The sequence below is a fragment of the Ailuropoda melanoleuca genome, chromosome 11 (genome assembly GCF_002007445.2).
Source record: "Ailuropoda melanoleuca isolate Jingjing chromosome 11, ASM200744v2, whole genome shotgun sequence".
Lineage (NCBI taxonomy): Eukaryota > Metazoa > Chordata > Mammalia > Carnivora > Ursidae > Ailuropoda > Ailuropoda melanoleuca.
The window spans coordinates 54,245,063-54,260,463 of NC_048228.1; the positions used below are offsets into that span (position 1 = coordinate 54,245,063).

The 15,401-nt window shown below is 37.3% G+C and overlaps 1 protein-coding gene across 1 annotated transcript in view; it reads left to right on the forward strand.

Annotated features, from left to right (window-relative positions):
- The window catches only part of ADAMTS3 (ADAM metallopeptidase with thrombospondin type 1 motif 3), a 260,177-nt gene that overhangs the window by 221,232 nt on the left and 23,544 nt on the right, over window positions 1-15,401 (forward strand). The window contains exons 15-18 of the mRNA XM_034671705.1: window positions 1,450-1,573; window positions 5,862-5,942; window positions 7,639-7,802; window positions 13,358-13,523. Of these exons, the coding sequence (XP_034527596.1) occupies window positions 1,450-1,573; window positions 5,862-5,942; window positions 7,639-7,802; window positions 13,358-13,523 (535 nt within the window). The remainder of the gene's footprint in view (window positions 1-1,449; window positions 1,574-5,861; window positions 5,943-7,638; window positions 7,803-13,357; window positions 13,524-15,401) is intronic.

Consider the following 15,401-nt stretch of genomic DNA (forward strand, 5'->3'; position numbering starts at 1 on the left):
CTTTACTCAAAAACGCAATGCTAAATGTATTTTATCTTTTATTTAAAAAATAATAGAAATTCTCTCTCTCTCTCTCTCCCCCTCTTTCTCTTACTTTCCAATTGATTCTAAGTTTAAACACCGAATTCCACCCCAGAACAAAAGAGGTGAAGATGCAAAAACCAGGTTTTGCCGCATTGAGACCCTTTTTTAAAAAACTGCAGTTGACTTTCTTGTTCATGTTCACAAGTTGAACTGATATGAAATCAGCCTTATTAACTGAACACCTTACTCCTGTCTGTTTCTTCGTCACTTCAGCACAACTGAAGTGTGTAGGAATGAATCTCAAGTATGCAGAGACCTCCCATTTGAAATGAATGTTCCCTGAAAGTAGAATCTGACTTTTGTCCATCTCTCACCCTCCCATAGTCTCTGGTACATCAAACGTGTGGTCCTCATTGTCTCTGCCCATTTTCATTCCAAACTTCTGAGTGCAGTGGCCTATTGTGTCCTCTTATCCTGCACTCATTCAGAAAACCTTCAGTTGTTCCCTGTTAAGTTCCTGTGGAAATGTAAACCCTGCCTGATATTCGAGGCCTTTCATGGCCTGTGCTTTGCAAATCTTTCACTGTCCTTCCCCTCTTGTACATCACTAACTTTCCGTTGGCTTGAACATGGCTTTAGTATTGCTCTCTGAACCCACTTCCGATGAGCATACAATTTCCATGGCTCTGTTTTTATCCCTCTGCGTTCTTGAAATGCCCTGTGAAAATCTCCAGCACTTTGTAAAGTTTTTTGTTTGTTTGTTTTTTTGCTTGTTGGTTTGGTTTGTTTTTAGTTTCAGAGGTAGAGTTCAGTGATTTATCAGTCTTATACACCCAGTGCTCATCACGTCACGTGCCCTCCTTAATGTCTGTCGCCCAGTTACCCCATTCCCCCCACCTGCCTCCCCTTCAGCAACCCTCAGTTTGTTTCCTAGAGTTAAGAGTCTCTTATGGTTTGTCTCCTTCTCTGATTTCATCTTATTTTATTTTTTGTAAAGTTTTGTTTTGCATCCCTAGCCAGCTTGTAAAGCTTATGCTAATGCCCAGCTCACCGTTTTACTATTCATCTTTCCAAATAGGAGAGCAACAAGGGAAAAATACCATCCTACTTTTTATCTTCTCAGCATCAACAATATCTGTGCTTAATACATGTTGGATGGGTCATGACTATGTGTGATAGGGTAAATGTTTCATTAGGCTGGGGAGATTTATCCCAGAGTAGATTTTAATCTAGAGTACAAATCATTTGACTTCATAGTAGTTCTTCAAAAAGATCGAGGCATTAAAAAATCAGAGCTAGAGTCAAGGTTTGGTCAGACTGTATCACTGTGGGCTTACAATAAAACAAATGGTTTGACCTTGTCTAGGCTGCTGACCTTCATCTGGCACATTAAAATTAGTCATGTTTAACATCTTCTCTTTCCAGAAAGTGGGATGTGATAAAGAAATCGGTTCTACGAAGGTTGAGGATAAGTGTGGCGTCTGTGGAGGAGATAATTCTCATTGTCGAACCGTAAAGGGGACATTTACCAGAACTCCTAAGAAGATTGGTAAGATGAGTTCTCTCATGAATTTGGTTTATCCTTCTCTATGATTTGTACTTTTTGAGACTTCTTTTAGGATGTAGCATTTTCCCTAAAAACATAACAAAAAATCAGCTGCTGATTTATTTTTGTTCGGATTACCTTTTCTTTTCTTTTTTTTTTTAAGATTTTATTTATATATTTGAGAAAGAGAGGGAGAGCGAGCACGAGAGAGAACGAGCATCAGTGAGGGGAGAGTCAGAGAGAGAGGGAGAAGCAGACTCCCTGGTCTTTGGGGAGAACGAAGCAGACTCCCCACTCTTTGGGGAGCCTGACGTGGGGCCCTGGCAGCATGACCTGAGCTGAAGGCAGACGCTTAACCGACTGAGTCACCCAGACACCCCCAGATTACCTTTTAAGGAACTAAAAACCAAAACCAAAAATAAAAACACTTGGACTGATTTATACTCCATGGCATCCATGATGATTAAGTATCTATTTAATTTAAATAAGGAACAAATAAAATTAATATAAATTATAGTAGTTAGCTAAAATATGTGTTTTGTTTTATTTTGTACTTATTTATTTATTTTATTTATTTATTTATTTATTTATTTTGAGAGAGAGAGCGTGTGTGCAAGCGGGGAAGGGCAGAGGGACAAGGAGAGAGAATCCCAGGCAGAACCCCCACTCAATGTGGAGCCCAACAAGGGGCTCGATCTCCCAACCCCTGAGATCATGACCTGAGTAGAGATTAAGAGTTGGACGCTTAACCAACTAAGCCACCCAGGCGCCCCCTATTTTGTGTTTTTAATAAAACACATTAGACCTAATTATTAGAATTGAGGCTTATTTTGAATTTTCTGTTCACATAAATTGTTGATCAGAAGTTAAAAAAATCACAAAATTTTAAATACAACTTTTAAAATATTGCATTAGTTTTACTTCTTTTATTTTAAAGGTGAACAAGTTTATCCTATTTATGAATCTACAAATATAGATTCCATATTTCACATAATTTTAAAAGTTTAATATTACACAAAATTAGGTACACAACCAAAAACAACCCTGAGGTATGATTGCTTGTTTGTGTGAATGTTAGTGTTTATTTCCGAGTCAATGACCTGGACTTAGGCATGCAGTGAAGTTTCAGCAGATGGGAAAAAAAAAAAAAAAGCACAAGTAATATGTAAAATTATGAAGAGTTTCATAATTATTCACTGGAATTTTCATAAAATGTTTGGATACAAACTTTTATTACTGAACGATCTTTTTTAGTTTGTGACAAATACTATTCAGTTATTCAATAAGCATTTGTGGAGAAAATGTCTCCGGGAATTCAGCATTTAAAGATGAATTCAATATGGTATTTCCCTTGAGAAGCTTCTCTTCCATCATCCCCACACAGTTGGCATAGTCTTTGGTAGAATGATAAAATAAGAAAAAACAAAAATAAAGCTAAGAAATTGGTTTACTTTGAGCACATTGTCGTTGCAGTGATTTTCCCTTATAGAAGAGAAAGTATAAAAAAGGTAGTCTTCACCCAAATGGAATAATTCTCTCAGTTCTTTGTACTCTCATTAAACCTCAGCTTCCCCAGAGCTTAACCATGCAAGATCCACCGCCCCCCTCCCAAGACTACTGGCCTTAGGTGCCCTAGGATCCCTGCTACCGAGAACAGTGTGCCAGGAGTGACGCATGACTGGTTTGAAAGGGAACAGGGGAAGAAGGGATGGATGGGGTGGTTATCTTGTTCTGCTTTAAGTAGAACATTTTTTTACAATGTTGGAACACGGTTCCTTCTGTAGAGTGTTGTTTTTTTTTTAATCGTGGTGCTATTTTTATAAAGCAAGAACTATTAAAAAAAAAAAAAACACAGACCACAGACCAGTATTGCTCTTTGATACACTGAGTGGGGCAGAGCTAGGTCACTCCAAAGTGTCTTTTGTTACTGATGTTTTTGATATTCCTGTGCAGTCATTTGATAGTTAAAGGGTTAAAAAAACAAATATTGCCATTTCTGGCTGATTATATTATTTTAAGAACGTACACAGAATTAAAATGATATAGTATGGTTTTGGTGGAGTAAACATGTAATTTTCTTCATCTTATTGTGAAACAATTAAGTGTGCTTTCTCTATGGCAGCTATATTATCCTTTTTGGTATAAAATCATTCATATTATTTTATTTCCAGAGTAAGTTAATGTAAAGAAAAAAGGTTTTACCATTAACCATTAATCATTCATCCATTAATCATCCATTCTGTGGTACGAGGTCATAATGGTTTTTTTTCAGATACCTCAAAAATTAAACTAAACCTGCAAATCAAGAAGAGAAGAAAGATTTCATCAGTCATACGGATTCAGACTGTTCAAAGATAATCTAACATCCATTTCTTTGCACTGGTGTTGTCATCATAGTCACTCAATAGACTAATTAACATTTTCCAACAGGGAAACATTTAAGCAAGAGGTGCCATACAGAATTCAAGTTGCTGGAAAATGAAATCTGCAAGTATTCAACTTCCAATCACCTTTATCATATCTCATTCATTCTTAGTCTTACTTTCATTGACTATTAACTGTCTATTGGCATTACCTAACTATTAAAAATGCATTTTGACTTCAACATATAAAATTACAGAATTATTTGTTATCTTACCTAATAGAATCTATATAACTTATAGTATAGTCAATGAAACAGCAAGACTTTGAGAAACATGAAACCTTCACTAATTAAAAACATTCTGTTTAAGGGAAGACAAGAGGCGCCTTCACTTTACCCAAAGGAGCTCGTAATATTTCTCTTGCTGAAACAAGGGAAGCTAAAAATGTACTGGGTAAGTTGTAGCAAACTGCAGAAAGATGGGCATCCATAAATGGCATCAAGCTGTTTTGCTGTGCTTGGTCGGCACTTAAACACGTTACATCCAGCCATTGCATGCGCAGACAAACATGCTGTGGTTCACGGACTCGACTTTACCCAGGCTCAGGTACTGAAAACCCTGACCCCAAAATGACTCTGCCATTGAGTTAAGATACTAATAGATATTCTGAAAAAGTTAAGTAAATCTACCCATAGGTAGATGTTTATTGTCCATATAGAAATGACAAACGTATTTCTTTCTGATAACAGTGGCAATTGTGTGTTTATAAGGGAATTTCTGTCAGACTCATCCTGTAGTATGTGAATTGGATGTTTCATATGTAAGGTGTCAGTTGCATCATCTCCCTATATTAGTTTATATTTCCTGGATAAAACATTTTGGTTTCTGCTTGTCCTATTGTTGATTTATAGCTAGGATCTTAATTCTAAGTGATCTTAAGATAACTTAGGACATGTGATAACACCAGGATTTGCTTTATATGACATTGACCATAATAGGATTGACACAAGATTTTATAACCCGAGGCAATCCATTAAGCATATTGATTTCATGATTTCTGGATTAGAAGATTGAGTTTAGAGCACATTTTTAAGGCAATGTATGGCATAACTTGCGGACACTTTCCAACCAAATGATTTGGTCAAATCTAAAGAATGTATTTTAAAACTTTCCCATAATAAAACTTGTTCAAGGCTTTTAAATTAGTGGCTGATCACAAGAAAAATGAGAGGCACTCACTGTTCTTTCTTTTGAAATTTCTTTAGAACAAAGCAGGCTTTAAATATGAAGATATTTCATTAATTAGAAGTTTAGCTATCTATACACTTGCCCTTCAGCTTTTAAAATAATATATAGACAGATGAAATATCTCAAGAAGTTCGCCAACTAAGGACACTAAACACTGGCCCCACTTCAAAAGGGTGGTTTAGAAAACTAAAATAGCATAGTGTATAAACTGGATGAATCACTATGTTGTACTATGTTGTACACCCAAAACTAATATAACATTACGTGTGTCAGCTCTATTCAAATATAAACAAACAAACAAATTTAACAGCAATGACGACAACAAGAGAAAACCTAAACTCACATAGAGGGTCACAGGAAAGTATAGTATTTGCCTCAATTGTTGTTGACACAATTCGCAGTTCAGTACAAGGTAAAAGACTGATAGACGGTTAGAAACAAGATTAACTCCCCCCTCTTGATACAAAAAAAAAAGAAGAAAAAAAAAGGTTTCCTCTAATCTAATGCCAGTTGTCACAAAAGCTACCAATGCTTTGAAATTAATTTCTGAAACTGCTTCTTTGAGTTTATGGATGCCCTCTTCTGCATGCAGGAGCAGTAAGAATTTTTTGCTCGGCTAACCATGGTTGTTGCTTTTGTTTTCTTCTTTGCTTTCTCCGATATTTACTACACATGCAAAGGGTACCTTAAGATGTTTGATATACCCCCTGGTGCTAGACATGTGTTAATCCAAGAAGACGAGGCTTCTCCTCATATTCTTGGTAAGTGTTTCTATCTGCTGGCTTTGCTGTAGCATGCACTTAGAGAAATGTCAAAGAAATCATACATAGATATATATGCGTGTAGATGTATGTGTATCTATATGTATATGTATGTATACATAGATATGCAAGATTCAGAATTACATATAAATGCATTACTATGTGGTTTTTGTTGGTCATTTCTCCCCGCTCTTCTTTTTTTAAAACAAAAAGTATTCAAAAATAGAGCTTCAATTTTTGGTGAAACCTAGGTTGTTTCATTATTTATATGAAGAAAAGGTTATTTAACAAGTCTGCTATGCATTTTTTCTCTGTATTAGGGGATGAAAAAATAAATATGTTAATAAAATGCACTAAATTAAGGAAGAATATCAGAAAAATTTGCCATAGTTATGTTGGCCAGTTAGTTCTGATATTTTGGTTGATGCCTTACTGTATGCCTCTTCTTACTTTTATTGCATTTTAAGTTCTTTTACTGAAAAGTCAGTATCTGTGATGTGTCCATTTTCTGACTGGCACATACAGATCCATTTGCATGGCTGTTTAGAATTCTTTTCCTCCTTTATGAGAGGATCATATAACAATCTCATTTCTAAAGGGGTTTGTTTCAAGTGTGTGTACAAATGTAAATATGACTTCCACATACTCCCTGACCTATTAAAGCACGAGGAAGCGCTCTGAAACGAAAGCATCATCTGTCAACCCCATGAAAATTTGTCTCAAATTGCTTTTATTTTAAATGTGTGACTTAAAAAAATGAATTGTTTTAGGGTGTTTTATGGAATTTTTTTTAGTATTTAAATTAAGTTCACTACTAGATTCCTTAATGATCTAACAGTCAGCCATAGTTCTTTTTCCAGTAATTCATATGCCTTATTTTTTGTCCTAGAACTCAGATCATTATCCTTGGAAACATTAGACTAGTTTTAAAAACCTCAAGAGGAATAAATGTATTTAACTAAAATTGCTCTTGTTTTCTACACATTTTCAGGGATGGTAATAACATGAAATTTTATTTTCTAACTTATTATATGCTGGCAAATACCTCCAAACTTTAAAATCCCATTTGTTATGTTTTGTCCATTAGAAAAAGAATTTTTAAATTATTAGATCAATAAAGCATTTAGAACTCTATCACCAGTAAACAGCTTTTTCTAGCCATATAAGTAGGGACATGGCCTTGGAATTTCACTAACATAAGAACTAATTGTTGGTCTAAAAATTAGTTCAGCTATGTTGGATACCTATCAATACTTCTACTAACTTGAAAGAGCTAACACAGCAAAGTAAAGAAGCCCTTATGTTATGTGCTATCCTAGCATAAATGATTTGTGTTAATGATTATAGAAGTATCCATAATCTTCAAAATATTCCCAGCTTTCTGAGGAAATATACAGGAGTGGGTTAGAAACTGTTAACCTCTTTGACAGTCCTTTCAAATGGGAATATTTGTCAATTTTTACCTCCTTTATTTAACCATCTCGTTATTGGTTTTGACTAGTTAGGATTGCTGCTTGAGGATTTAAATGCCGAATGAAGGGAATGGAAGTCATATCAGAACTAACACTCATTTTGATTGTTTTGATGCTAATAAACAGTCTGTCATTTATAGAAAGGGATAGACTTGCTATGGGTCATCAAACTTGTAATATGATAAAATAAAATGTATGCTGGTTACCCACTTTTCTCCCTTTAGCTATTAAGAACCAGGCTACTGGCCACTATATTTTAAATGGCAAAGGGGAGGAAGCCAAGTCACGGACCTTCATAGATCTTGGTGTGGAATGGGACTATAACATTGAAGATGATATTGAAACTCTTCACACAGATGGACCTTTACACGATCCTGTTATTGTTTTGGTATGTGGTATTACAGGCTTAATATGTAGTTGGTTTAGTTTATAATTTTAAAATTAATTTATCTGAAAACACTTTTACCTTGAACATTGAGTATTTAGTTGCTTGTATTTTATAATTCTATTTATCTGCCCCTCTCTGCTCTTTGTGCAACTTTGTCATATATTTTATGTACATTGTAAGCCCAGTAACAGTATTATGATTCCTGCCTTTTAGTAATCTGTTATCTTAAAGACAAAAGGTGAGAGTGATTTTTATATTTACCCACATATTTACCATTTCTGGTGCTCTTCATTCTTCCCTGTAAATCTGACTTTCCATCTAGTATCATTTACCTTCGATATAAAGTACATCCCTTTTAGGGTTTCTTGTGGCGTGAGTATGCATCCTAGCAAAGAACTCTCTCAACTTCCAATTATCTGAAAATATCTGTATTTCACCCTCATTCTTGGAAGATATCTTCAGCAGATATAAACATTTGGATAGCTAGTGCTGTGTGTGTGTGTGTGTGTGTGTGTGTGTGTGTGTGTGTGTGTGTGTGTGTTAGCACTTGAAAGATGTTTTTATGCTGTCATAGGAAGTTGAAGGAATTGGAGAGCTGATTAGGGAAGTAGATGTGACCAGAAGGTGGCAGTAGCGCGCATTGGCTTTGTTGATACTTTACTGGGTTTGCAGGTCAGGGGCCACTGTTCAGGAGGGAACTCCTGGGAGAGAAGGGTTTGGAGAGGGGGTGTTTTGGTTAGGTGATGTCAGTTGGCAGAACAGTGGGGAGTCTGCTCTGAGAACTCCAAGAGCAGCAGCAGCTTGGGATCCTTAGAGCCACAGTCTCCTTTACGGTTAGCAAATGTCAAGTGCAGTTTCATAGGGGTATGCGAAGCAAGCAAGTTCTAACTGGCTAAAAATATGCCTGTTTGGGCTACATTGAAAAGAACTGAGCATGTAAAAATTTGAGTTTGGTGCTAGCAGGCTTCTGAGCTAAAGTGTCTCAGCCCGCTGTGAAGAAACCAAGTAGGGGCCAACATACAGGTGCCATCTTTGGACTCGTAACGTTTATCTTCTACAACACATCCTTTATGATGAGAAGTCAGCCTCGTTCCTGTTGCTGCTCTGTATGTGAGGTATCTGTTTCCCCGGCTGCTTTTTAAAGATTTTCTCTTTATCTTTTTGTTTTGTTTCATTGTTTGCTTAGCCATTTGACTGTGATATGCTTAGTTTGTGATGTTCTTTGTCTCTGTCGGGCTTGGGGTTCACCAAGCATTGTGGTATCTAAGTTGATGGGTTTTTTTTCTAACCAAATTTGGGTTGATTTTCCATTGTGTGCCAAGTGTCCGTGCCACCACCCCACCCCCCTGTCTCTCACTCCTAGGACTCATTTACACGTGTGCTAACCTAGTTGAAATTGTTCCGTATGCCTCCTGGGCTTTGTCCATCCTTCTGTAATCACTTTTTCTCTGTTCTTCAGATTGGATAATTGCTACTGAGCCACGTTCAAGTTCACTGACTGTGTCTTATGTGGTCTCCAATCTGTTGTTGAGCCTATCCAGTAAAATTTTCATGGCAGATGGTGTTCTTTTCTTTTCTAGAATTTCCATTTTGTCCTTTTTTTTTAAATAAAAAATATTGTTTCCATTCCTTTGCTGAGATTTCCATATATTTCACTCATTATGTCTAATGTTTCCTTTAAGTCCTGTGTCTTCATGTTGTCTGTTTCTATGGGCTTTTTTTTTTTCTGGATTATGAGTCACATTTTCCTGCTTCTTAGAATTTTTTTAAGTGTATACCAGACTTTATAGTTGATAAATTGTATGGCATTTTGTTTACGTTGCCTTCTTTACAGGCTATAGGGTTTTGTTCTGGCTGTCATTTCCTCCTGATCTGTGAAGCCTGATTTATTCTTTGTTAGGGCTGATCTATTTGAATTTTGCCCTTATTCTTATGGCATGGCCTTTTTGATGCTTTAGCTGAATACGTGAAGTGTTAGCAAGGCCTCTTCATCTGACTAGATAAGAACTCCTAGGTCCCTAGCGCCACCCAAACTTGGGTGTCTCTCTCCTGCTCCCAGCCCCACAGCAGCCACTCTCTGGTAGACAGTGTGGTGTCTTGGCCTGGGCATGCACAGACCAGCCTTCACTGTAGGATGCGTGCGGCTTCTGGGCCACCCCTCTGTGCAGCCCCTTTTTCTTTAGGACCCTGCCTGCAAGTTCCAAACCCCACTTTCCATCTCCTCAACTCCCTGAGACTGCTGTCTTGGCTTGGGCTCCTGTTTGCTGTGCAGGGCCCAGAACCTGACCCTGTCAGAAAGCCAAGACCTGGCCTGTTTGTCTTCTCACAGGGATCACTGTCCTTCTCTGTGTTATTCATTCCCTCCCCCAAAAAAGTTCCCTTGTATGTTCTGTCCAGTTTTATTGTTTTTAGTATCAGCAAGGCAACTCTATTAACCCCTCATGATGAAAGCAGAAGACATCTACCTGTTTTGAAAAATATTGTTGGATTCTGTGTGCTATTTATTGAATTCTCTATAAAAAATATTATCCTAATTTAAAAACCAAATATCCCCACTCAATTCCAGGGATGTTTTTTCTTTCTTTGAAAATTATTTGACTAAGTGTCCAAATCTTTTCCCCATTGTTAAAGTAAGTTGTTTTATCTTTTTTGTTGAATTTTAAGAGTTCTTTCTATATACTTGATATGTCCTTTATGAAATACATGATTTGTCAAATATTTTCTTCTAGTCTATAGTTTCTTTTTCTTCTCTTAATAGTGTCACAGAACAAAATATTTTAACTATCCTGAAGTCTAATTTATCAATTTTTTTCTTTTATGGATCAAGATTCTGGTATGATATGTGTGTGTGTGTGTGTGTGTGTGTGTGTGTGTGTGTGTACATAGTTCTGCCTAATCCAGTGTTATTTTCTTATTTTTTTGCTGAAAGTTTTATAGTTTAATATTTTACATTTTGAGTTGATTTTATATAAGTTTTGTATCAGGCCACTAGGAGATGCTGAAATGGCTCGTTGTGGCTCATGACATCTCATGAGGTTGCCGTTAGCTGTGGCTGGTCACCCCAAGGCTGCAGTGGGGACATCTGCTACCCTGCTCAATCACAGGGCTGCTGGAAGGCCTCAGAAGATTGCTTCTTAGCTTTCCCAGGGGGTGGCCATTGGGCCTGCATTCTTCATTATGTGAGCCTCTCCTTAGACTCCATATGTGTCCTTATCACATGATAGCTGACTTCCACTGGAATGAGTGATCCAAGTGACAGAGTGTGGCCAAGACAGAGACCGTCTTTTTTAACCAAATCTTGGGGGTAACATCCCATCAATGCTGCTGTTGTCTGTTTGCTGGAAGCCAGTCACTGAGTCCAGCCCACACTGAAGGGGAGAGGAATTAAGCCCTACTCATTGAGAGGGAAAATGTCAAAGGTTTGCAGACACATTTTTAAAGCCACCACAATGACTTGTTCTGGTACCATTTGTTGAAAAAATGGCCTTTTTTCCATTAAGGTATCTTTTTATCTCTGTCAAAAATTAATTGTTCATATTTCTGTCATTCTGTTTCATAGGTTATATAACTTTATAGCAAAAATTTACACTAATCAAAATTTAATGAAGTTTGAATGGCTGGAGATCAGAAGCTCCATCTCACTCATATAATTGCACTGCATTCTTTTCCAGTGGCACAGGTGTCTGGCCTCAGCCCTGCCGTTAGCCGCCATGCTAGCCTACCTCAGGGCTTCGTCCCCCGATAGCAGGGCGAGCACAGGGAACCAATGTGAGCTGGAGATGCAAGGGGCAGATTTGTAGCTAGGACAGTGGGTTTGTGGACAAGCAGTGCTGTATCACCATGATCTTTCTTTTCCTCTCTGAAGGGTTGGAACCCTAGGCTGGAGCCTGGGAGCATGGCAGCTAGCTTCCTGGGGCTGGAAGCCGTAAGCTTCTGACTAGAGTGTAAGGGTCAGTGCTTGATTTGTAATGTTTTAAAAACAAACACTAAGGGGAAAAACAGAGAAAAGAACCCAGATAAACCAAATCCTTCATCCTGGTGAGTTTAATATTACCCAATTTCTCAAACAAAAGCTATTTCTGAAACTTTAGTTTAAAATACTAGTGAATTGCACATGTTTTTCCCTTTGTATAATTGATGTAATCCTATAAAAGCTAGTGCATGAAAGTCGATAAAAACTCACTTTCTAAAAAAGAGTATATTGCCCTAAACAGTATTTAAAGGGCAAATAAAAAAACTGAGACTGTATTTGCAATGTGTATTATAAAAGAAGGATTAATGTCCTTATTGCCTAAATTATTTAGAAAAAAGGTCTGTATAACAATAAAAAAGAAGGCATGACACAAACCTGCAGTGAATAGCAACCAGAATGCAAGTGACTACTAAACCAAGAAAATTAAACTTTGCTATTTATCAAGTAAATAACAATTAAAATAACAATCATTTGCCCATTCAGTTAACAAAGATGAAAATTATATAATATGTAGTGCTGAATGGGGTACTTCCATATACTCTCATTATGAGAGTAATAATTGTTCTGACTATTCTGAAGGGCCATTCATCAGTCTGTTCTAAGAACTTGTACCGTTTAGCTCACTAAGGAAAATCAGAAATCGCCACAAAGTGGGGGACAAATTCTAATCCATACTAGTATTTATTAACAAGTGAGTGGCTAAATAATGCATCCTACCTTTAGGATTAAACACTGCGCTGACATTGAAAAGTGTGCTTTCAAAGACTATTTACTATCTTGGGAAATAGTACCTGACACATTAAGTGAACTAAGCAAAGCCAGAAAGTGTGTATCTGTACACACACACACACACACACACACCAAACAAGATGCAAATATCTTGAGGGTACATCACAAAACAACAAAAGTGACTTTGGTTTTCTCTGGTTTAGTAGAATCATAGATAATTTTTATTTTCTTTGTATTTTTCCATAATGTGTACATTTTTTGGAGGGAACATTATTATCTTTGTCATCATGACAAAACGGTTATTTTAAAGATTTTATTTATTTATTTATTTATTTATTTATTCGACAGAGATAGAGACAGCCAGCGAGAGAGGGAACACAAGCAGTGGGAGTGGGAGAGGAAGAAGCAGGCTCATAGCGGAGGAGCCTGATGTGGGGCTCGATCCCATAACGCCGGGATCATGCTCTGAGCCGAAGGCAGACGCTTAACCGCTGTGCCACCCAGGCGGCCCCCAAAACAGTTATTTTAAAGAATCATTTTCAATAGCAGTAAGGAGACATATAACTTAAAGAAATCCACAGTGAATCTCATTGGAAGGTTATTATTTTTATTATATAAACTCATATACCTCTATTTTTTATATTTTTTATGGCCAAAGTTTTATATGTTTACATTGTTTTTTCTTAAACAGGGCATACTTGTACTTCAGCTGATAGAAACAGAAACATTATATTTTTAGAAACGGCTTGAAAGTTTTCCAGTTTTAATAAGACGACTGTTCTGAAATATTTATAATTTTTACTGAAAATGTGAAGCCCCTTCAGGTGACCTCCATGTTTCATGTATCCTTCAGATCATACCTCAGGAGAACAACACCCACTCCAGCCTGACGTATAAGTACATCATTCACGAAGACTCTGCCCCTACAATCAGCAGCAACAATGTCATCCAGGAAGAATTAGATACTTTTGATTGGGCTTTGAAGAGCTGGTCTCAGTGTTCCAAACCCTGTGGTGGAGGTAACAATTGGACACATTTAGTTCCTTCAATGTAGTTCATAGAAAGCCAGTTAGACTGCTTCAACCTTAAAGATTGCCTCTAATTGAGGCCACAATCTGAGAAATCCCAAACATAACAACCAAAACATAAGTACAAAGCATTTTTACTGAAACCCCTGAATCTACAAAGGATGGGAGTCCATTCATAACAACGGTAAAGCTTCTTCAAATCCTCTTGCCCTTTTCCCTCAGGTTCTTTTGGTCTCATATTCATACGGTGGTACCTTTAATGACTTTACTTTTCCCAAACTCTCCCAGATGCAGTGTCCTGTGGTCTGGCCTTTCTTCTTCTCCACTTTTACTTTCCATACCTGTGCATTTCTTTTCTATCAGTGTTAGTAATAAAAGAGCTATCAGTTGTACCAGGTCAGCAGGTCCCATTCTAGATGTTCTCTGTATGAGTACATGAATACTCGCAATGGCTCTGTGAGGTCAGCACTATGATTATCTCTACTGCACTGACTGGGAAACTGAAGGACAGGGAAGAGAAGTAATTTGCCCAGACCCTAAGATACAGACCCTGGTGGTCTGGCTTCTGGCTACATGCTCTTAAACGCCATTGTGCTCCCTCTCTGCCCTTTCTCAAGTAGATCCATTACACCGTTCACGGAGTTTTTCAGTTTCTCACTTCATCCATCACTCTGCTTCTGAACAACAAATGCTCCAGAACTGAGCTGGCCTAGAGGGAGTTTTCCCCAACAGGCAGGAGAAGGCAAAGGGCTGAGTCATGATGCTGAGTAACCAAGAACAAAAAAATTATTCAGAGTCAGGAATGCATGCGTCAACCATTTATTTTATAATTCTAAATTCAGGGATGTATTTTTATTTAGTTTTTTAAAGATTTATTTATCTATTTGACCGAGAGAGGGAAAGAGAGAAACGAGGTGGAGTGGCAGGCAGAGGGAGAGGGAGAAAAGCAGGGAGTCCGATGCAGGGCTCGATCGCAGGACCCCGGGACGATGATGACCTGAGCCAAACACAGACGCTTAACCAACCGATCCACCCAGGCACCCCAAGGATGTATTTTTTAAAAGGCTTTTTTTTTTTTGAGGTGGAAGAGACATAAAATGTTTTTAATTAATTATTTAACATGATACTTAATCTATTACAAAATGGTGTTTAATTTGAATCTTCCCTTTTGCTGCTCCTTCAGCATCTACTTGGTTACAAGGTTTGTTGGACACACATTTTTAATATCTACATCTCTTCCTTCCTCACCAGGTGTCCTCATGATTTTGGAAGGGAAGATTATTGCAAAAGTCTTTTAACTAGTCAACTACTTTGATTTTCTTCTCTTCCTTTATTTCCAGGCTATTCTTGAATGAATGACTGAATGGCTGACCAAATGAGTAGAGTTCTAGTATTTGCCTGATTTAAATCCTGTAACCTCCTAATGTGTTGTCCCGAAGACACAGCATTATTTATGTAGTATTCTTGCCAAAAGAGGATAACCCGAATCTATTCATTAGGAGGCAATTAAATAAACCTCTAAACTGTAGGACATTTTACAAAACAAATGGCTTGTACATTTGAAGAATATCCAAGATAGAAAGAGGCCCAGAAACTCTTCCTGCTTAATTCCATGACAACTAAATGCACTGCATAATCCTTGATTGGAAAAAACTGCCGTGAAGAACATGATAGGGGCAACTGGCAGATTTTGAATTTGGTCTGTATATTAGAAAATAGTACTATATCTGTGTTAAATATTCTGGTTTTAAGAATTATGTAAGAGATGTACTTGTTATAGGCAGTATGCTGAAGTATTTACAAGTGAAGGATGCCAGCAACGTACTCTCAAAGGGTTTGGCAAAATTTTACATATATTATATATATTGC